We start from the raw sequence: 23,835 nt of genomic DNA, 5'->3' as shown, positions 1-23,835 counted from the left end.
TCTTGTCCGCCTCGCTGGGGGAAGACACTGATGGAGGTGATCGGCTTCTGACAGTGCTCGTTGGAGATCCGTTCTCCTGGCGCGCTCCGAGGAGGTCTATCTCCTGGGCGCGCTTCTCTTCTGGTAGTGGGTCGGGTTCCGTCCCTGGAGCGCTTTCTTTATCCTGGAGCTCTCCGGGGACCGTCCCGTTGACGTTGTCTGAGGGTATAGTCATGTCATGTCCCTCCTGGTCCCCCCCGTGAGCTTGGTCAGTTACGTTAGAACCAACTAGGGTCTCTACTGGCAAGGTCGCCTGGTCGGTAGGGTTTGACATGCTTTTACTATCCGCTTTTCCCGCATTTAACGTCTGTATAAAGCTAGGTATTAGACTGGCAGCGTAGTCCTCTAGGTAAGGAGGTGGCTGACGTCTGCGCTGCGGGCGTTCTAGCTTAGGAGAGCCGTTTGTGGAGTGTTCACCGCTGGCCATGGTTAATATCAATATTATATTTAGATATTACACTGATATTCCTCCGGCTCGAAGGACCAATTGTAACTGAGGGGTACAATTCCCTGACTGTATTGAGAGTATGGTATCATTAAACCACTACTTAGTTATGTACTTTAATTACTGGCCATACAGTACACGGTATATCTGGTGAACACCCACACAAGAATACGGCTTAACAAAGAAAGTTATATTTAGAAGTATTTATTATCAGAGCAGCAACAATAGGTTACAATATTGAGAATTATGAATTGCGCTTATATGGCGAAGAACACTTAAGTAGGTCAAGAGCGTAAGTCCATGAGCATATTAAGATGGGTATAATTGACACCACCTGTAGCATAAGAATTACATAAGGCACACTCGTAGTCAGCTGGAGATACTAAGGGGGTTCCCTCCGGTTGTAAGCCAGCAGGGGAGAGGAATGGTCGGGAGCAAAGTCTGGATCAACGAGGAATAAAGAGACTCCAGATACAGGAGACAGTGCAATAATCCCTTGGTCCGCAGACAAATCAACAGCTATACTCCGGTATGCAAAACAGCATGGATGAAAGCTAGCCAGCCTCTGTGGGTCCTAGAGGCGGGCTCGACGGTGCTCCTCACAGGGTAGATCCCACACAGCAGTGGGGTAGACGGTTCTCTGCTCCAGCAGCCACAGTACCAAAGCAATATAATCCAGCCGGAAAAGGCTCTGCATTCGTCGGTGTAGGTTCTCCGGTGTACATATCCAACGGTTCTCGTCTAGGACTCCTCGGATGGCGGCACGAGTAGGCCGCCCAGCCTGGATAAGTGCACTAGCTCGGTACGACGAACCGGTGGTAATGCTGGTCACTGTAGAACGGTAGCCGCACGATACACTATAAATAATAGACTATTACTTTACAATAGAATAAGTCGAACTCGACGATACAGCGTTAAACTCTGACACTTTAGCTATCAATTCGCACGCGGTTCTCAAGGCTCTATTTAGGGGCAAAAAGGGCCCACTTCACGGCACGTTGTATCGTGGTGAAGGCTTCAACGTTTTGGTCTAAGTCACTGCTGTATCCACCTGCGACGTATTTATATGTAAGGTGAATAATCTAGTGCCAACCTCAGTTCTGTCTCGTATTACTGCGCAAACCTGGACATGTTGAGACATGTCTTAGCGGTAGCTTTGAACTTGCCATTGGGGGTATGGCCGTTGGCGCCTAGGGGTCGCTGTCCAATAGGAGAACGAATATTATGGTCTGGCCTGTACCTAGGTAAAGGGATATTCCGTGTATATGTACAAAGAATATACAAGGGATATCAGACGATATACAAATATTATACAATATATCTCAAGTAATAAATATATATATTCGGTTTAATCTGACCCTTTGTAACAACAGTCAAAGATAAAAAAGAAATATATATAATTGAATTGATATTCTCCTTTGGTTCATTGCAATTTACTCAAGCCTAACATACACAATATTTCTGACACTGGGAATACATTCCCTGAGATCCATAGATGTCCCTAGAATCAGATATCAAGAACATGCAAATTAACCATTTAAAAAAAAAAGTCTGTAAAAAGAATATATATAATTATTTTTTCTTTTTTTTAATGGAGGGAGGAGCCACACATTGGTGGGCAAAGAGCCTCATGCGGCTCGCGAGCCGCGGGTTAGCCACCCCTGACATAGACTCACACACACACAGGCTCACACATTTGCATCAACATCTCCACCAACAGGCTACAGCTCAAATGTTTTTAATAACCACAGCAAGGCCACTTCCCCGACCAGAAAGCCTGGGGGAATTAAACAAAACCAGGGGACAAAGTTCAGCGAAAGAGCTGATGTCATCAGACCTAAGCCAAGTCTCCAATGATCTTGGATTTACAGTATGAAGGCAAATTAGCATGGCTGGTGAGACCCATAGGTTGAGCAGCAGATGTGATTAGCCAGAGATAATGTACACAGAACAGTTTTTAGTAATTTCCCATGCGGTTCAGGTTATTGACATTGACCGTTGATTCTATAAGTGGAGCAGCTATCAAACAGTTATGCTAACATAAGGCATTGTACTAGTGAGAACTGGTATGGTGTAAGATGGGACTTGAGAAGGGTTGGATATGTATATCAGGAGAAGGAAGCATAAGCATATGAAAATCATACTGTTGCTGAAATACTATGGTGTATGTTTTATCATCTGGTTTCCATGCCATTCATTCATAATTTCTGTCTGTTTAGCTGGGGTAATTGTGCATGATCTTTGACATTTCACTTACTAATTATTACATCATGAAATCACTAGACTTGTTTTTAAACAGTTTATTTTCGTCTTCTTCTCTATTTCATCCCCATTAAGAAGGAACCTGTTTGTCTGAGGGTCATATTAGTTTTATGGCACTAAGGTTGGTATTATTAAGTGATATGACCAATTACTGAGTTAGCAGCCTCTAATTACCCAGATAAATATGTTCCCCTTCTTTGTTCAGTAAACCTAATTGAACTGATGAACTGTGATGTATTGTAACTGTAATCATTGGTAACCACTTTCAAAAGAAAATGCCTAATGCACCAGGGCCGCGGGAACTCAGTCAGCTTTGGGGGTGCTGAGATAAGTGATATAATAACGTCATAGGTTTACAACTCTGGTAAACCAACACTCTCGTTCACTAGAGGAGACCACTGCCCAACTCCGCGCTCTCACGCTCAGCTCTGCGGAGCGACAAACAATGTAACCGTTTTGATGCATACATCTCTGCCCAGCCTACCCCACCTGTCGCGCCCCCGTACAGAAAGCCCCATGTCCCCGCACCAGAACGCTACGACGGGGACGTCTCTAAATGTTGTGCCTTTATTTTTCAATGTTCACTAGTATGCGGACAACAGCCGCACACCTTCCAAAGTGATACATCTAAAATCGCTTACCTTCGGGTCTGCTCAAGGGTCCTGCGTTAGAATGGGCGACAGCTCTCCACTTCAGTCAGTCCTCCCTCTGCAATTCGTTCCCTGCATACATCGCCGACATGCAAAAGGTCTTCGACCACCCTCCCGGGGGCTCGGATAGTTCTGCTGGCTTGTTCGCCATCCATTCAGCGTCCCAAAAACTATTCCAGGCCACGTCTATATTTTTACCAACGGATTTCCAGTTCCGCGTTGACGCTTCCAGGCCGCGTCTATTCGAAGCCTAACCGGTTCATGCTTCCGCTGCACGCTGCTTTAATAACACTGCATTATCGAGACAGCGCCCCTATGAGGATCTAGCCGGTAATGAATTCCAAGAGTAGGGTAAATCTGCAGTGCCGCTCTGTCTGTGACATTGAGTAGCCTCGGTATTACAATGGAATAAAAGCCAAAACAACCTTGCAGTTGCAGTTACAACTCCCCGCCAGCAGGGGGTGCTGGAGCCCCTTCAGCACCTGTACTACCCGTGTCCCTGTAATGCACAGTAGTGAAATTTGTAACACACTGGAAAATTAGTGAATTTTAGTGAATTAGTATGACACCAAATTATTGTGTTTTATTGATATATTTCTCATAAATCAATACATAGCAGTCGTTTTGCACATAGCAACCGTTGTATCTTGCACACAATAATGGTTGCTATGTTACAGGCAGCCATTCTGGAAGAAAGAGAACTACATGAACATTCCATGCAAGGCTTGGGGGAAATATGAGCCATTGATGGCATTCTACACTGAACCCACTAGCAGCAAGCTACAGTAATATCCCTATACTAGATAAATGCTATGGTAACAAGGTGTTTCTAGGATAGCTGAATGAAAGATACATGTCCATTTCCTCAATGTTCCTCAGAGAGCCTGGTGGAAAAAAATGCACAATGTCAAGTTGTTACTCAAAATGGCAAGCACCCCAGTGGACTGTCAATGGCTATGGGTCAGCATGCAAGGTAAGCCAATATCAGTCCTCCATCACACTCTGTTTCCTGCCATGTTGTTTCCTGCCAATAACCAAGGTAGTGTATCGCTAACAGTAACCAGACTGTAGTGACTATGTGACAGCAGCCACATGTGATCTACTGCAAGTGGACCAATTACAGTGCATGCTAGTGGCCAATAATGAGGGGGGGGGGGGGGGGGGGGGGCAGTGGGACGTCCATTCCCCTTAGAATTATATTCTTTATTAAGACAGTAGGAAGGACCGTGGTTCTTATGGTTAACGTACTGCATGCTTTGTCTCTTGACACATTTAACAATCACTAACCCTACCACTAGCCTACGCCTTTTTGACAGGAAAAAATAGTCGATCTACACTTTTCTTCCATGTCATGCATCTCCAGAATTATTATAGCACAGTTTGATTGGTTACCTACTTGGGAATGCAGACCTTGCCATAGGTATACTTGTGATTTCACTTACTGTAGGTTCTGACTGTAGCAGAAGAGGAGGGGACAGAGTAAATGTTGGCAAAGCAAATAAAGTCAGGAGCTAGCATTTATTTGTGAACACTGCAGAGTTAGTTCTCCTGAAGTGAAATATCCCTTTAAAATCTTCAACCAATACGATTTTGTCATAACTAAGAACAAAAGAAGAGATAACATTTGAGAAATCAGATAAGGAGCCATTATTAGGTTTAGGGGGATGGTAAATAACAATACAGAAGATGGGGATATTGCAATTAACTTTAAGCATCAGCATCTCCACCAACATGAGGCTACAGCTCAAATATTTTTAATAACCAGCAAGGCCACTTCCCCGACCAGAGCACAAGTACCCTTGTACTGTCTACCTGTATGTCATGTATGTCATGTTATGATGAATTGAAAATGGGGGACCCTGATGTAAACAAGACGGAAGTCTTTCTCTGGTCTGCATCCCCTTAACAATTGTGTGTATTGAGCTGTACTGTATTGTACCCATTCTGCAATCTGTTAATAATATGTTCAATCAATCAATCAACCCCCTCCTACTGCTCCCTCCTTTACCACCCTGCACCATTACCCTCCTAATGCTCCTACAGTATGCACCTCCTCTACCACCCTGCACCATTACCCTCCTATTGCTCCTACAGTATCTCCTCTACCACCCTGCACCATTACCCTCCTATTGCTCCTACAGTATCTCCTCTACCACCCTGCACCATTACCCTCCTATTGCTCCTACAGTACCTCCTCTACCACCCTGCACCATTACCCTCCTATTGCTCCTACAGTATGCACCTCCTATACCACCCTGCACCATTACCCTCCTACTGCTCCTACTGCTCCCTCCTCTACCACCCTGCACCATTACCCTCCTATTGCTCCTACAGTATATCCACTACCACCCTGCACCATTACCCTCCTATTGCTCCTACAGTATCTCCTCTACCAACCTGCACCATTACCCTCCTATTGCTCCTACAGTACCTCCTCTACCACCCTGCACCATTACCCTCATATTGCTCCTACAGTATGCACCTCCTCTACCACCCTGCACCATTACCCTCCTACTGCTCCTACTGCTCCCTCCTCTACAACCCTGCACCATTACCCTCCTATTGCTCCTACAGTATCTCCTCTACCACCCTGCACCATTACCCTCCTACTGCTCATACAGTATCTCCTCTACCACCCTGCACCATTACCCTCCTACTACTCCTACAGTACCTCCTCTACCACCCTGCACCATTACCCTCCTATTGCCCCTACAGTACCTCCTCTACCACCCTGCACCATTACCCTCCTACTGCTCATACAGTATCTCCTCTACAACCCTGCACCATTACCCTCCTACTACTCCTACAGTATGCAACTCCTCTACCACCCTGCACCATTACCCTCCTATTGCTCCTACAGTATGCACCTCCTCTACCACCCTGCACCATTACCCTCCTACTGCTCCTACTGCTCCCTCCTCTACAACCCTGCACCATTACCCTCCTATTGCTCCTACAGTATCTCCTCTACCACCCTGCACCATTACCCTCCTACTGCTCATACAGTATCTCCTCTACCACCCTGCACCATTACCCTCCTACTACTCCTACAGTACCTCCTCTACCACCCTGCACCATTACCCTCCTATTGCCCCTACAGTACCTCCTCTACCACCCTGCACCATTACCCTCCTACTGCTCATACAGTATCTCCTCTACCACCCTGCACCATTACCCTCCTACTACTCCTACAGTATGCACCTCCTCTACCACCCTGCACCATTACCCTCCTATTGCTCCTACAGTACCTCCTCTACCACCCTGCACCATTACCCTCCTACTACTCCTACAGTACCTCCTCTACCACCCTGCACCATTACCCTCCTACTACTCCTACAGTACCTCCTTTACCACCCTACACCATTACCCTCCTAATGCTCCTACAGTACCTCCTCTACCACCCTGCACCATTACCCTCCTACTGCTCCTACAGTACCTCCTCTACCACCCTGCACCATTACCCTCCTACTGCTCCTACAGTACCTCCTCTACCACCCTGCACCATTACCCTCCTATTGCTCCTACAGTATCTCCTCTACCACCCTGCACCATTACCCTCATATTGCTCCTACAGTACCTCCTCTACCACCCTGCACCATTACCCTCCTATTGCTCCTACAGTATCTCCTCTACCACCCTGCACCATTACCCTCCTACTACTCCTACTGCTCCCTCCTCTACCACCCTGCACCATTACCCTCCTACTACTCCTACTGTATGCACCTCCTCTACCACCCTGCACCATTACCCTCCTACTACCAGTGTTAATTTTGGCAGCTATTTTCATTTTAGTTTTAGTCTTAGTCATGTGTCAAGTGCTCCTTTTTCGTTTTCATCATATTTAGTCATCTTCATTTATTTTTCGTTTAGTCAGTTTTAGTCAACTAAGCATTTTAGTCTTAGTCAGTTTTTGTCTCAATTTTGTCTTCTTTGTTTTAGTCTAGATTTTGTTGACGAAAACGGATGACATTTTTGTCTATTTTTAGTTAATGTACAAAAAAATATATATATATTATATAAATTATAAAACTTTTTTTTTCTTTTCTTTTTTACAGCTACTGTTTTATATATACGGTTTTTAGTAATAACTAGAAAGTAATGGTATTTATTCAACAACAGGTGATTGTATAGATTAGTATTAGTATCATTAAAAGTGCTATGCTCAACTATGCTTCACCCACGGAAAGGTTGTTGGCACATTGGTTCCACACGGACATTATACGTTGTTGCGCACTTCCTCCTATCCACAAGGCTCCGTTTAGGTTAGCTACTGTAGTAGCAGAGGCTCTGTTGTGATTTTAAATGCACAATAAATATTCAACATTCTCTTTTGAGACTCCGCCTCAGACTCTTATCATTTGGCACAAAAAGCTAAACATTGTCACCGGTATGGCTGTCCGCAACATGTCATTAATTGTGTGCGAGAGGTCGATCAGTTAGCCACATTAGCTTGAGCTAGGTTAGCCACTAGCTAACGCGAGCTAGATGGAAATACAAACAATGTAACGTTACTGGTGAAAAAGTGATTTACCTTGGAATACTCCTTTGCCAACTTACTGTACTTTGCTTGCAGGTCTGCAGCTGGATTAAGGTAACGTTAAGCTAAAACTAGCTTTTAAAATAGCTCTTCAGCTAATGCTAATAACATAGCTCCCCGTCACACTGCTCAACTCGGGACGAGGGAATTAAGAAAAGTTATAATTATTTTGTCTCATCTTGTTTTAGTCAACAAGTCCAGGGTTCGATTCCCGCTTGGGGACCAGGTTTCCATGATGCCAGGTACCCAGGTGGGGTATCTCCCAGGCCTTTCTGTGTGGAGTTTGCATGTTCTCCCCGTGCTCGCAAGGGTTTCCCCCCCGATAAGATAAACCCAATGGAAAAACATGCACAACAACAGATCGCTAACGCTGTGACGTCCTTGACGAAGACGGACAGGAGCACTTGGATTGGTCCCCTGGCGCGGCTCACGTTGACGCCTGTCTGCTCCCGGCTGCCCTTGGGGGGAAGGACAACGGGATGGGTTAATCGCAGAGACGAATCGCATCAGCGATCCTACAGACAATGCATGCGTGTGTGTTCTGGTGTGTGTGTGTTGTGGATAATAGCCAATGCCAATTAAAGACCTCTGAGCAGGTCCTGCATTATTATTATTATTATTATACATGAAGAGTAATTTCGTCCTGGTTTTTGTAAATTACATTTTTGTGTCCTCAGTTGTGGTCAACGATATTTAATAAACTATTTAGTCTCATTAGCGTGACATGGTCTTCAATAACGTGACGTCACGTCTCGTTGTCGTCATGAAAAAACCTTCGTTGACGAAGATCTTTCGTCACCATTTTAGTTGACGAAATTAACACAGCCTACTACTCCTACAGTACCTCCTCTACCACCCTGCACCATTACCCTCCTATTGCTCCTACAGTACCTCCTCTACCACCCTGCACCATTACCCTCCTACTACTCCTACTGTATGCACCTCCTCTACCACCCTGCACCCTTACCCCGCCATACTGCTCCTACAGTATGCACCTCCTCTACCACCCTCTCCTCTGTCAGCCTCAAAGGTGTGTATGGTCTTTATAGGGCAGACAGCGTGCTCTGTCTCAGCGAGCGTCCATTCGTCTCATAGTTATTGTGGTCAGAGTGCACATTCTGTCACCATAGCAACGCCAATCATTGCGACGCAGTCGGTCTGTGTGACCGGTGTCTCGTGTTGCCAGACCTATCTCCACAATTTCTTTAAGGATACACAATCATCACTCACTCATCATCTAGAGCGGCGTTATACCGAAACGCACCTTGCAAAATAATGTTATATCGTAAACGTGATCATAAAATAGACACATAAATCTGTTCAAACTGGACTGCTGTTATCAGATGACCGAGTTTGCAGAAAATCTGTATGCAATTTGCTCTTGATTTTTAACTGTAAGGACTTAAATGACAGACCTGGTAGATTCATACATACTGGATTAAAATCATGGATGCCATTGGTAATAATTACACGACCTGCTCCAAGTAAAACAAAATATTTAATCTTTAGAGCTTAGGAAAGGAGTCGATATCCCTTGAACAGTAAGCTCCATTTCCTCTCCCTTGCTAGTCTCATTAGTTCATATCTATCCTTGTTTCCCTGCACTGGCTCTGCTGCGTTTCTCGCCATGTACCGATGCAATTGATTTTGTTACCGTTGAACGGCATCATCAGCGGAATATCAAAGCACAGCAGTTGTTAAAATAATTCTATGTTGTGATCAGAGTTCAGACATGCCTTTTTGTCTCATCTACATAGAAAGCAAGCATTTCAAGAACACAAAAGAAAAGTCCCTGAGAGTAGTAAGGAATTACATGACACATTTTACAAGATACATTTTTCAGACACGTCACATATAAATTACAAAAGACAGTAGTACATACTAGGGGTGTAACAGTACACAGAAGCCACGGTTCGGTACGTACCTCGGTATTGGGGTAACAGTTCGGTACGAGTTTGGTACAACAGAAAAAAAATATTTATAATTATTATTATTAATATAATAATTTCTTTTAATAACATTTTTTAATGTTTAATTTATTTATATATTATATTTATGATAATAATAATAATAATTATTATTATTAAATAGAATAATTTTCTATAGGCTTGCCGTGTTAGTCAGTGATACTGGTGTCATTCTGTGTTCAGGCATCCAGAGTAAATTAATTGCCTAATGCCCCTTTAACAGCTTATAGGCTTGGTAAGTTTCACTTTCACTTCTAGAGAGGATTTAACTTCACGTGAAGCCGACTAGAGAAGTTGAGAACAGATGACATGTTACACAACAATGGCAGAGTATTATTTGGATTTAAACACAATAGCAGTTCAAATGGAGAGGAGCTCAGATGATCAGTCCGAAAAAGTATGTTTCTCTTTTTTATTTGATCAGCGTGAGTCCGAATGTTGTTGTTGTTTGTTGGCGATGCGCGGCGTGTGTGTGTGTGTTGGCGACGCGCGGCGTGTGTGTGTGTTGGTGTGTTTGCGCTGAGGCGTATTCGTCGTAGGCTGCATGTACCGCACCGTGACGTCCGTACCATAAATTCGCGGGACGAATACGCGTACCGTTACACCCCTAGTACATACTACTATACATGTTTACAGGCATTCTACAACTAGCCTAGCTGTTGGCCAAAAACACCTCTCCCGAAGTTTTAAGCTAGCCTAGTGGTCCATATCCAGTTCCATTCATTTGTGCTAAGCTAGGCTAGTTTACAGCCAGATTTTCTACTGAACACATAGTAGAGGAAATCCATTTTCTTGTATGATGTTGTATGAGAAGTTAGTAAGCACATTTCCCATAATGTCTGCGTGCCCCTTTTAAGCAAAGCTTAAATTAGTTACACTACTTCTTACATTACTTTTGAGTTGCACCCCACAACATCTACAATGCATTCTATCCAGTGGTGCAGTGCTCATGGGACGCGGTAGCACGCCGTTCCACCTCCTTTCTGAGCAGAAGCACGCGCACGCACATGCACGCAAAAATGCGTTCTACAACTTTCACTCGACTCTTTGTGCCGTGCGCCAAGTACCTGACTACTTGTCTTTTGCATAACAATGCTAACTTAATGTTCGACGGGCCCCAAACAACATTTTGCATAGGGCCCCCAAAAATCGCCCACTGCTCCTCGTGAAAAGAGTACACGACACTCGGCTGTCAGCAGTGTCCTTGCGGTGGCTCTCTTCTCCTCCTCTCTCAACCAGTGCATTCTACACTTGAGTGATGTGACAGAAAACAGCAACCAGGCTAGGGGATGAAAACAAGAGGATGTTTTCCCGGTCTGCCCATTACGCCCCCCTTCTAACTGGAAAAGGTTTTGGCATTTTATAAGTGCTGCAATTAAATAGACAGCAGTATCACTCTGCTGATGCTCCCTGGTGTTCAATTGAGGCCACGTCGTTGCACATCATCCTCTCTACCCTCTCTCTTATGTTCCTCACATCCATATCCCCGTCCTCAGGCATGCAGTGGTGGTCAAACACGGTTAAACGCCGTTTAGGCTACGTCACTGAGGCAGAAGTGCGCGCAATGATGTGCACGCACGCACACAAAAATTACTCGTCGCGCGTATACCCCGGCCGGCACTTATCACCTAGACTTTGCATAATAATAGGATACCGACAACCAAAATACAAGCCCTGTAGGTGGGGGTTTGCTTGATCTCCCGACTGGAAGGATGAGACAAGTTGTGCTTCAGTCTGAAGGAAACTGTCCTTCAGTAAACTAACTCTAAGTTACATTGTTAATTTAGTTTGTATTTACTTTTCTAGTTTAAGTTAATTCAATTAAAGAAATTGTAACTACAATTACATTTAAAACATTGTTATGCATAATAATCATCTGTTCTGTGCGCAACCGAGGGAACATGTATGCACGTGCGCGGGAGCGTGCGTGCACGTGGCGTTTGGCCTTGGCCCATATTACGACTGCACCACTGCCCGTCCTATTGGTTAATCTGTAGACCGTTTTCGCCTAAAGGTACATGCCTAAGTAAATGGAAGATTGCTCCACTTCTGCAAGGTCAATTTGCATGTTCTTGGTATCTAGGAACATCTAGGGACCTGGGGGTATGTATTTCCAGTGTCAGAACTATTGTGTCTGTTACTAGGCTGAGTAAATTGTAATGAAGAAAAGGAGAATATAAATTATGATTTATGATTTTTGCATTTTTGATCAAAAATGTATACGGTAGGAGAAAATGCTCACTGAGCTCATTCACCACCTTATTGAGATCATGTGTACAAAAAATCTAAGCAAATGAACCGCGGGAAGATGATTAAACAGAAGGATTTGTAGATACAGTAATTAATGATAATCGACTTTAATTATAAATTCATATTTGACCTTGAACTTGACCTTGACCTTATTATGGCCAAATCATACATCTATGGATAGGGAAAATGCTCCTCTTTCCAATGGCAGGGTTTAATCTGGATTTAGTCATTTTTTGCGGTTTTTACGATAATTAGCATTTTCAGATACATTTGTATTTCCGATAAATCGTATAAAACATCGGTAAAAATGAAAATATACACTTTGACTACTGTTTTTGATAGGGTTATGGTCTTTACTCTTGGCTACAAAAAGAAAATATTTAAAAACATTGACCTCTTAACATCCAAGGGCCCACATGTGGACGATTATTTGCCGACCTCTAGTGGCTCGGTGTGCATTTCTTTTAATACAATATATAGATACAATTAAAGCCCTATGTGTTGCCTGTCGATTGCCCTTTCAGGTGACAAAATCCGTTCAGCGGTTCTCGAGTTACATGCCGATATGTGAGGCGTGCCCCAAAGTACGCAAAAAAGTACACATTACCACCCCCGACTCCCGGGGCTCTAGCTCTGTCAATCATTTGGCGATCTCGAAAATCTTTGCACAGGGTTGTAGCCAATGAGTATGGCTTTCCAATGATACCCCATTATATGATAATTGGGGATCTAGGTTCCGGTTCCTGGTCGATGATGTAGGTCGCACTCTGCTAAGCTGCTACTCCCGTTTTTATATTTTGACTTTAAAAGCCTCTTTTTATACTACCAACTCGGTTAAACCTGTATGTATACATCACCTTAGGTTTCCAACTAACTATATTGACTGAAAGAACCATAATGCCACCAAAGAAAGCAAGCGATACGAGAAAAGATGAGGCTTCCACCGATATGGAATCCATTGCTAAGCTAATCGAAGATATAAAGCTTAAGCTCGAACGGACGGTTTACAATCCCTAACCATCCAAGTTGCCTCTACCAAAGAATCTATCGAATCCAAAATCGACAAACTATGGGCAACGATTGATGCACAGACCGTTCGTCTAAATTATATGGAAACCGGCTTGACTACTTGCACTGAGAAGGTGGATGTGATGGATGCTAGGTGGGAAGAAATAGAAGGAATCAACGATAAGCTAATGGCTAAGATAACCAATGTCGAATATCGACTCCGCCGACCTAATATTCGTATAATAGGTCTGGATGAATCCGTGAGTTGTGACCAACCCAATGTCTTGTTTGCAAGAGTACTGGTTGAAATTCTGGGACCGGAGATCCTCACTACGACACCCGAAGTGGATCAATGTTACAGAATTGGTGCTAAAGCTGTAAATAACTCCAAGCCTAGAGTAGTTATTGCTAGCTTACGTCAAATTGGAATAAAAGAAAGAATTGTTCGAGAGGCACGGAAGAAGAGTGGGAAACTGGCATACGGAGGGCAAACAGTCTATTTCTATGAAGATTACTGCCACGAAGTTGTGGAGCAACGTTCCCGTTACAAGACCGTCATGCCCTTACTTTACAGTCAAGGTTTCAGACCGACCCTCCGGTACCCTGCGAGGCTGTCCATCATCACCAAAGACGGATTGAGGACGCATCTTTCCTCGCCTGAGGAAGCCAACACTTTCTTGAAGAGCCAGGAGGACACCTCGTCAGAGAGAGAGAATAGGTATACGCATCCTGTCTCATTATGCAAACCACGCCCCTTTTAGTTTGATTGATTGAAGCCACGGCCCCTTTTGAGATGATTGGTCGAGGGGCACAAGGAGGCGGGACTTCCGGTTTCGGAAGGAGGGACTTCCGGTTTAGGAGGGGGCGGGGCTATAGGGGGAGGGACATCCGGAGGCGGGACAAAATGGAGGCGGGATTTTCAGAATAAATCAGCCGAAAACTTCTGTCAGACCATATATGGATTTATGATTTATGACCCTGTGTGGGTGTGTGTGTGTGTGTGTGTGTGTGTGTGTGTGTGTGTGTGTGGGGGAATATTTTTAAGAAAAATACAATGTGTCTATAAAGTGGTTTCTTGGATAAAGCCAAATGCAAGAGAGTGTTTAGACACTTCTCCTTAACATTTCTTTTTTTATGGATTATAATGTATATGTGTAAATAAAGAAATAAACAAATGTATGTTTCGTAGAAACCTGTGTGATTCCCCTCTGAAGGCTGTCAAAGTGCACCTTCTCAGTATGCAGGATATCTCTCTGTCAGTCTGCAGCCCCATGCTGTTTTTAGCACAGGAGGTGGTACAAATGGATGAGGATAGCAAATCAGGGAAGTCTAAAGCTTCTGTCATTAACAGGGTACGTATTGATTTACGACTTGAGGGGGCCTTCAGAAGGAAGGGGTGTAAGTTCCGTTTTCTACAGAACGTGTCAGAAAACTACTGTCACTGCCCCTATAAGGGACATAATAATTGAATGATTTATGGCCCTAAGGTGTGTGTGTGTGTGTGTGTGATTATTTTTTAAGAAAATTACAAATGTAATGTGTCTATATTTTAGTTTCATGGAGAATGCCCCCATGGAAGAGTGTGTTTAAGCAATTCTCCTTCACATTTCTTTGTGGATTATATTGTATTATATATACTTGTTTTTTTATATGTGTAAATAAAAGAAAATACAATGTAAAGTAAATAATAGGCTGATTTGTTTGAAAAAGAATGATAAGTTGTAAACAGGGATTATAAGTAACCACACTAGGTATGTATGTATGTATGTATGTATGTATGTATGTATGTATGTATGTATGTATGTATGTATGTATGTATGTATGTATGTATGTATGTATGTATGTATGTATGTATGTATGTATGTATGTATGTATGTATGTCAGCTCTGCTGACCCGGGGGTTAGCCATTTGGGGGGCAAGGGTTGTGTTTAAGTTATATGCATGGAGGCTAGGTTCTCCTAGATGGGTGCGTCTCGGGGGGTGGGTTGAGGGGCTGATTACAACCACCCCAAGGTGTCGTAGTAATTAGGTTTCGGTGAAGCGTTTTATTTAAAATAGATTATTTTAAAAAAGGTTGCATTACCGTGTTTTGTATTATTGTTCACATTAAATTATTACAGTTAAAGATATGAATAGGTATAAAAAGTTATACGTGATAGTTAGAGTTGTGCTGAAAATATAATGTTCAGAAAATATGTGTCTGTGTGGGTGTGTGTGTGTGGGGGTGTGTGAATTGGGCCCCCTTAGGTGTTAAAACACCCCATGACAACCTCAGTTCTCAAAAATTCTAGAAAAGCTCTTTTCAATAAGACTTTTCAGTTTTATTGAAAAAAATAACTTGCTTTCCGACAGCCAGTATGGTTTCCGAAAAAATAGATCAACTTCATTGGCGCTTACAGACCTAATTGAGGAAATCACCACATGTACGGACAATAAGAAATTAGCTGTAGGAATATTTATAGATTTTAAGAAGGCGTTTGATACTATAGATCATGGTATATTATTAAAAAAACTGGATCGATGTGGTATTAGAGGAACAGTTCTAAATTGGTTGGAAAGTTATTTGGAAGACAGGAAACAATTTGTTCATAGGTCAACATAGTCTGCGGAGTACCGCAAGGGTCAATTTTGGGTCCGATACTGTTTTTATTATACATTAATGACATATGTAGAGTATCATCAATCATGAAATTCATCTTTTTTGCAGATGACACTAATATAATTTGTTCAGGGCAAAATTTGCAGGATCTTTTGCAGGTGATCACACAGGAGTTGATCAAGTTAAAAAAATTGTTTGATGAGAATAAATTGTCGTTGAATTTGAGTAAAACTAAATTAATGTTATTTGGAAAGCGAAATAGTGATTTAACAGTGAAAGTTATGATAGACAATGTATGTATTGAAAGAGTAAAGCAAACCACATTCCTGGGTGTAATCATAGATGACAGGATATGCTGGAAACCTCACATCAGTCATGTAAAATCCAAGATGGCCAAAAGTGTGGGGATTATGTATCGATCCAAGAATTTTGCCAACCAAAGGTCACTTCTCATCCTCTACCATGCACTTGTAGTCCCATATTTAAATTATTGTCTGGAAGTATGGGGTAATACTTATCGTTCCAATATATCACCTCTTTATATTCTGCAAAAAAAGGCCATAAGTATTGTGTACAGTGCTAAGTACAACCAACACTCTACCCCATTGTTTTTACAAGCATCAGCTTTTAAATTATGGGACTTGATCAAAATTAAAACTGCCGAAATCATGTTCAAAGCTTCACATAACTCTCTTCCAACCCCCATCCAATATCGGTTCACTGAGAGGGTAGGAACCAGGAATTATAATCTTACTCCAGCAACCGGGTGTAAGAACCACTCTAAAATCTATGTGTATATCTGTTTGTGGAGTAAAAATTATGGAATGGATTGGACGAGGACGTTAAACTGAGTAAAAACATATACCAGTTTAAAAGAAAGTTAAAAAAAGGAATATTGGAAAGGTATAAGGAGGAGGGTGAACATAATGTTTGGCATTAAAAGGAGTATGTATATAAAATATGTATTGACTGGTCAGACTCATGTGTGTCTTGTTGAGATGTCGGGGGATGTGGGAAGCGGAGCTGTGTTACATGTTGTATGTAGAGGGTGATGGCCGGGGTGTGGGGAATGGAAGTTCACAGGATTGGCTTCTTCCATCCCACTTTTCGGACCATGGGTGGTGTCTGTTGTTGCTGTTGTCTATTGTTTTGTGGTGGTTGTAGTGTTGTTTTGTGGTTGTCTTGTATTGTATAGGTTGTATGGTTTGAAATGAACAAATTAAACTGATACTGATACTTGTTTAGTTTAAGAATAGGGGGCAGGTAACCATAAGATTTATTCTTCTTCCTGCTCCTTTTGCCCATGGTAGAACTCTATTTATGATTTTGTATGAAAACTGTATGATTGTATTGCTTCCATGTGGCAAATAAAAATTCTGAATCTGAATCTGAATCTGAAGGGAAGGCCTACATACGACCCTGTAGAGTTACAGCAGAAATCTGACATATTTTACAGGCATCGTTCAAATACATATGGTTTATATTTTTGTAACATGTACATGTACAAGTATTGTATTGTAGAACCATATACTCATAGCATATTTTTAGTTCACACAATGGAAGGGGTCACATAACATAATTCTGTATAAAAGGATGCTATACATTTATGATGAACATTGTTTATAGCTGTTTATCTGTAACATAATCTGACCATTGCCTAACTAACCTTACAGTCAGGCATTTATCCTAATAAACTAACCTGCACTGTAACACGCAACACTTTGATGAATATTGTTACTCAGGTGATAGAGTTGTACCCTCCCTGATCACCTATCGTACAGAACTTGTAAGTCGCTTTCATTTCAAACCTTTATTTATACTCGTGAAAGCACTGAGGTTTCCCTCATTTACAGTGATGACGAGTTAACAAAGGACACAAATATCATAACAGTTAATAATTACAATGAATTACAATTACTACAATGATGGATTAAAAACAATTACATGATTCAGTACATAGGTCAAGTGCAATGCCTTTAAACTCCATGAATGACGGGAATGTTCCAAGCTTTAGAGTCTTTTGCAGGGTATTCCATGTGTATGGAGCATCGTAGGAGAAGGCAGATTTTCCAAGCTCAGACCGAACTCGAGGCACCCTGAGCACAAGCCGATCATTCGAACGAGTTTGGTAGGTGACAGCACTCCAGACCAACAAAGATGTAATATAAGGTGGAAGTTTGCCAATAATTGCTTTGTAGATAAAAAGATACCCATGATAACTACGTCGCAACGAGAGAGATGGCCAGCCTACCCTCTCATACAAAAGACAATGGTGAGTATCATATTTAGGGTTTAGGGCGGAGTGGTAGGCAGAATCCAAAGGCCTTAATGTAGACGCAGACGCATGCCTGTAAATTACATCACCATAGTCCAATATTGACAAAAAACAGCCTGTATAATTATTTTCCTACAGAACATAGGAAAACTAGCGCGGTTACGGTACAAGAAACCAATCTTTTGCCGTAATTTTGTAGCTAGGTTATCTATATGGAATTTAAAAGAAAGTTTATCATCCAGCCATATACCAAGATATTTATACTCACTAACTCTTTCAATATACAAACCATTTGCTGTTGTTAGGTGTAGCATGTCATAATCTATAACCCTGGCTCTAGAAAACATCATAGACTTGGTTTTACTAGCATTAAGCACTAACTTGAGCTTAGCTAGAGCATTTTGGAGAGTGTCAAACGCAAGCTGCAGGTTCACAATAGCTTCCTGAACAGTATCCGCAATGCAGTAGACAACTGTATCATCCGCATAAAGATGTGCCTGACAACCTGCTAGTGCTGAAAGACTAGAAACAATATCATTAATATAGATTGTAAAGAGGACCGGCCCCAATACCGAACCCTGTGGTACACCCTTAGACAATGGCAGGAAATCAGATTGAAAGTTACCTGAATTCACAGATTGACACCTTGAAGATAAATAGTCCTGAAACCAAGCACAAGCGGCTTTATCCAGGCCAATGCTAGCTAGACTATTCAAAAGCAAGTGATGGTCTACTGCAGGGGTCAGCAACCTTTTTGACATGGAGTGCCTGTTTGAAATATAGTTGTAACTAGTGTGCCTCAACAATATTCCATGCATCGTAATTTTTTTTCTCATAATCAGGCCTTTTTAATGAGAATTTTTACATTATTACATCATTATTGTTATTGTTATTATTAACAATATTATTATCAACCCTAAATCTTGGGCGGGGGAATGCAATGCAGACAAACAGCTGCATACAGTGCGACCATTTCACTCACATTTGCCCATTCATTTTTGGACACATCACACACCATCGGTGTGTGTACTGTACGTGTGCTGTCATAGCTCCACCTACAGGCCTAATGGAGAACACCAGGATGTGAATGGAGGGTGAATGTGAGGTATATCGTGTAAATAAGTTTTGATTGATCGCAAGACTACACTGAAAAAAAAAATAATAATAAGTTACCAGAACTTAAAAAGATTGAGTTCAGTTAGTGTGCATTAAGGTTTTCAGTTTTCAATCCATAATAAGTTAACAGAAAAATAAGTACACAACCACATTATTTCAACCTAATAAAACTATGTTTATTGTAATTTTTTAAGAACACAAGTTGACTTGGTAATATTCACATTTTGAGTAAAAAAAATTGCTTTTAACATGAAATAGAAAAATAAATAATAAAATATGTTGATTAATCCCACTGGTCACAATGGTGACCGTAATAATGTTTTTGTTATAGGCTCTGCAAATGTTACTGAATGATGTAGCAATGTATTTCCAGCTAAATTGAAATAATAAACAAATAAAGGGTCTCAATTAAATATGTGGTAGTAAAAAGAACCTTTGGGAGGATTTCAACAAGATAAATGCGACAACAGTGCAAAATAGTTCACTATAATGTTTCAAAGCAAAAAATAAAAAATAAAAAAAAAAACGTATAATTTTTTTTTCTTCTGCTGCCCCCTGTGCCTATGAAAATGCCCCCGCGTGCCTATGCAGGCACGCGTGCCTAGGGTTGCCTACCCCTGGTCTACTGTATCAAACGCCTTTGAGAGGTCTACAAAGAGAACTGCACAATGCTTCCCATTGTCCAGGGCTGAAATAATGTCATTAGTGACCAAAGTAACAGCTGTAATAGTACTATGATTTGCTCTGAAACCTGATTGGTGAGTACTTAGCACTGAGCAACTTGAGAAAAAGGTTTTTAATTGGTTGTTTACCAAGGTCTCCAGTGCTTTAGCTAGGCATGATAGTTTGGAGATAGGACGATAGTTATCCATCTTATCCCTATCCCCCCCTTTATGCAAGGGGAGCACCTTGGCAGATTTCCACACTTGCAGATGCAATAGAAAGTGTAACTGAGGGGTACAATTCCCTGACTGTATTGAGAGTATGGTATTATTAAACCACTACTTAGTTATGTACTTTAATTACTGGCCATACAGTACATGAATATATATGGTGAACACCCACACAAGAATACGGCAATGACACATAAAGTTCTATTTGAAGGGTATTTATTATTATCAGAGCAAGCAACGTTAGGTTACAGATTGAGAATTATACTCGCGCTTGTAAGGCGAAGAACACACGTAAAGTAGGTCAAGAGCGTAAGTCAATGAGAATAGTAAGATGGGTCTAAACTGACGCCACCTGTAGCATAGCAATTACATAAGGCACACTAGTACCAGCTGGAGACACTGGGGGGTTCCCTCCGGGTGTAAGGCCGGCAGGGTAGAGGAATGTTCGGGTGCAAAGTCTGGGTCAACGCGGAATAACGAGGCTCCAGATACAGGAACCAGTGCAGTACTCCCTTGATCGGTAGACAAAGCAACAGCTATAATCCAGTATGGCCGACAGCATGGATGAAAGCTAGCCAGCCTCCTCCTAGAGGCGGGCTCGAAGGATGCTCCTCACTGGGGTAGATCCCACACGATAGTGGGGTAGACGGTTCTCTGCTCCAGCAGTCACGGTACCAAAGCAATATAATCCAACCAGAAAATGGTTCTGCATTCGCCGGTGTAGATTCTCCTGTGCACTATCCGTCACATTAAACTAGGTTGAACTTGACGTTACTTCACCAAACTATGACACTTTACTATCCTATTCGCACATGTTCTAAGTGCTCTATTTAGACGCAAGGTTGCTCACTTCACTTGGTCGTTGACTCGTGGTGAAGGCTTTACTAGTAATGAACGAATCCCTGCTGTTTCCACCTGCGCCGTATTTATACGTAAGGTGAATTATCTAGTGCCAACCTCAGTTCTGTCTCGTATTACTGCGCAAACCTGGACATGTTGAGACATGCCTTGGCGTTGCCTTTGAACTTGCCATTGGGGGTATGGTCGTTGGCGCCTAGGGGTCGCTGTCCAATAGGAGAGCGAATATTATGGTCTGGTTTGTACCCAGGTAAAGGGATATTCCGTGTATATATACAAAGAATATACAAGGGATATCAAACGATATACAAATATTATACAAGGGATATCAAGCAATAAATATATATATTCGGTTTAATCTGACCCTTTGTAACAGAAAGGTTAAAGATGTGTGACAATGGCTCACAAATGACGGGCTGCCAGTTTTATAAAAAAATAGTCTAAATTGTCCACACCAGTAGAACACTTAGGGTCTATGGATTGCAAGATATTGAGAGTTTCACTAGATGAAAATGGCTGGAAGGAAAATGTAGGTACACACGAGGCATGATCGAAGATTGGGCTAGGGTCAGAGTCAAAATCCAGTTTAGCCAGCCCAGTAGACAACCTGTCAAATAAGGACCCAGCCTCAATGAAGTGTTTATTGAAAGCAAGACAAATTTCCTGAGGATCCGAGATTTTACAATCAGCCACATTAATACACAATGGCAATGTAGCAGGGTTATTTTTTGACAGGTTTACTGCACCCCAGAATTTAGCTGGGTTAGAGTAGGAATTCGAGACTAAGTCTAAAAAGTTATCAGATTTAGCCTTCCTCACAGCTGCAGTAGTTCTATTTCTAAGTTGTCTGAAGGAAAGCCAGTCTTGCGTATCCCCAGTGCGTCTAGCACGTGACCATGCAGAGTTCCGCTCAGAAAATAATGCTGACAGCTCACTTGAGAACCACAGTGCCACCCTATCCTTAATCCTAGTCCTTTTATAAGGAGCATGTTTATCTACAAAGCAATTAAATGTCATTATAAAAGAATCCAGTGCAGTTTGCACATTATCAGACCCTGCTAAACATAGACTATTATTAGTAGCAATGTCCTCCAAAAAGGTTTGGGCGTTAAAGATTTTAAGATTTCTTCTTTGAACAATACGCGGTCTTGATTTCAGCAGCTTTGTGGATCTAACACAGACCGTAGGACAATGATCACTAATGCCTAAATCAAAAACACCACTAGCAGAGATCTTGTCACATCTGTTAGAAAATATCAAGTCAATGAGAGTGGATTTAGCATGATCTTTAGGGTTTGGTCTAGTGCTCTCAGTAATCAACTGAGTAAGGCAGAGGTTACCACTCACCTCCTTCAGGTAACTAGAAGCAGCATTTCGCCAGTCCAAGTTAAAATCACCCAGCACTAGCATCTCTGAATTAGAATATAATGACAGTATATCCATAATGTTATCAGTAGCACTAGCCTCAGCTTTGGGAGGCCTATAGACACCAATCAAAACTAAAGAGTTACAATGCCCCAAATCAACCTTCAGCACAAGTAATTCGAAACACTTTGGAACTGTGATGGTATTCAATACTGAAACAGACAAACAGGATTTTACATACATTGCAACACCACCCACTCTGCCAGCTCTGTCGCTTCTATATAAATTATAGTGCTGTAAAGCTGCAGATGAGTCATTGTCAGATTTTTTTAACCAGGGTTCCGATAAAACCAGAACATCAGGATCAGCCTGAGATACTAAAATGTTCAGATGGTCTAACTTATGTTGTTGAAGGAGGCTTCGTATGTTTTAATGGATTAGGCCAAGCCCTTTCCTATCCTTGAAGGCAGATGGGCTGTTCAGACTAACTGTGGCAGAGACTGTATCATTAGGTACAGAGGTTATGGGAACATAAACCTGAGACAAGGGGTGTACATATCTCTCATTTTTAAGATCCACCAGGTTACTCCTGACCACACCCCTCTCTTCTACATAACTGCGCCTACCACGCGACAAACCATCACATACAACAGAGATATTTTTAGGAGTAGGTCCATCAATAGGGCTTTGATCCGCCTGATCCCTGGGAGTGGCTTTAAAAACATGGACACAAGGAACTATGAGATGGATCGGACTCACCCCATTTCAGGCCACATCCACTGTTCTATGTTTTCGGACCAGTTCCCTACTCCCACTCACTGCGGATCTCAGAGCCATGACCATACCCATGGAGAGCAGCCGGGCTCCATTCCAGTTGGGATGAAGGCCATCCCTAGCAAAGAGCTCCGGACGTCTCCAGAAAACATTATCTATATAGGGAATCATCATTAGGCAACAGTAACCCTTCAGCCAGATATGAAGTTCACGGATCCTGCTGTACTTGCCATCCCCATACCTAGGGGAGGGAAAGGGACCAGAGATAATGCAGGATTTATTAGATGACTGGACTGTGGAGATCAGGGCCCTAAAGTCCTCCCTCAATAACTCAGACTGTTGATACCTAATATCATTAGACCCGGAGTGGATGGTGATGGATGATGCCTGAGGATGGTCCTTAATTAGTGAAGGGAGTGCTGCCTTGATGTCCGAGACCCTGGCTCCTGGGAAGCAGTAGGTTCTGGCCCTCGGGACAGCCACATGACGCACCATTGAAGTCCCAATGACAAGCACAGAGGGAGGGGGGGGGGGGAGCGGTGCAGGGCTCACCATGCCTTGTGGGTCTCTGTAGAGGTTTACCATTCCGAGTGGGAGGGGGGCGCGGCTGGCGAGGGGGATCCTTCAGAGAGTGAGGCAGGGGACCCATCCACGCCTCCTGCGTGTCGGCTACAGGCATGGTACCAGGAGCAGCAGTGAAGGACATTCCTGCATGAACAGTCTGCTGCAACACCTGCTCCCAAACCCGGGAGAGGAGGTCGGTTTCGGTCTGGGGGTGAAGACCGGGAGACCAGGG

The 23,835-nt window shown here is 42.5% G+C and overlaps 1 protein-coding gene across 1 annotated transcript in view; it reads left to right on the top strand.

Annotated features, from left to right (window-relative positions):
* LOC311226030 (collagen alpha-3(VI) chain-like) overlaps positions 1-22,858 on the top strand; it is a gene marked incomplete at its 3' end in the record, with an annotated part of 40,855 nt that extends 17,997 nt beyond the window's left edge. The window contains exon 3 of the mRNA XM_084311410.1: positions 22,848-22,858. Coding sequence (XP_084167536.1) covers positions 22,848-22,858 — 11 coding nt within the window. The remainder of the gene's footprint in view (positions 1-22,847) is intronic.
* Between the last annotated feature and the right edge of the window lie 977 nt (positions 22,859-23,835).

Source organism: Notolepis coatsorum (genome assembly GCF_963971535.1).
Source record: "Notolepis coatsorum genome assembly, chromosome: 3".
NCBI lineage: Eukaryota > Metazoa > Chordata > Actinopteri > Aulopiformes > Paralepididae > Notolepis > Notolepis coatsorum.
This window is presented reverse-complemented; position numbering and strand designations above follow the sequence as displayed.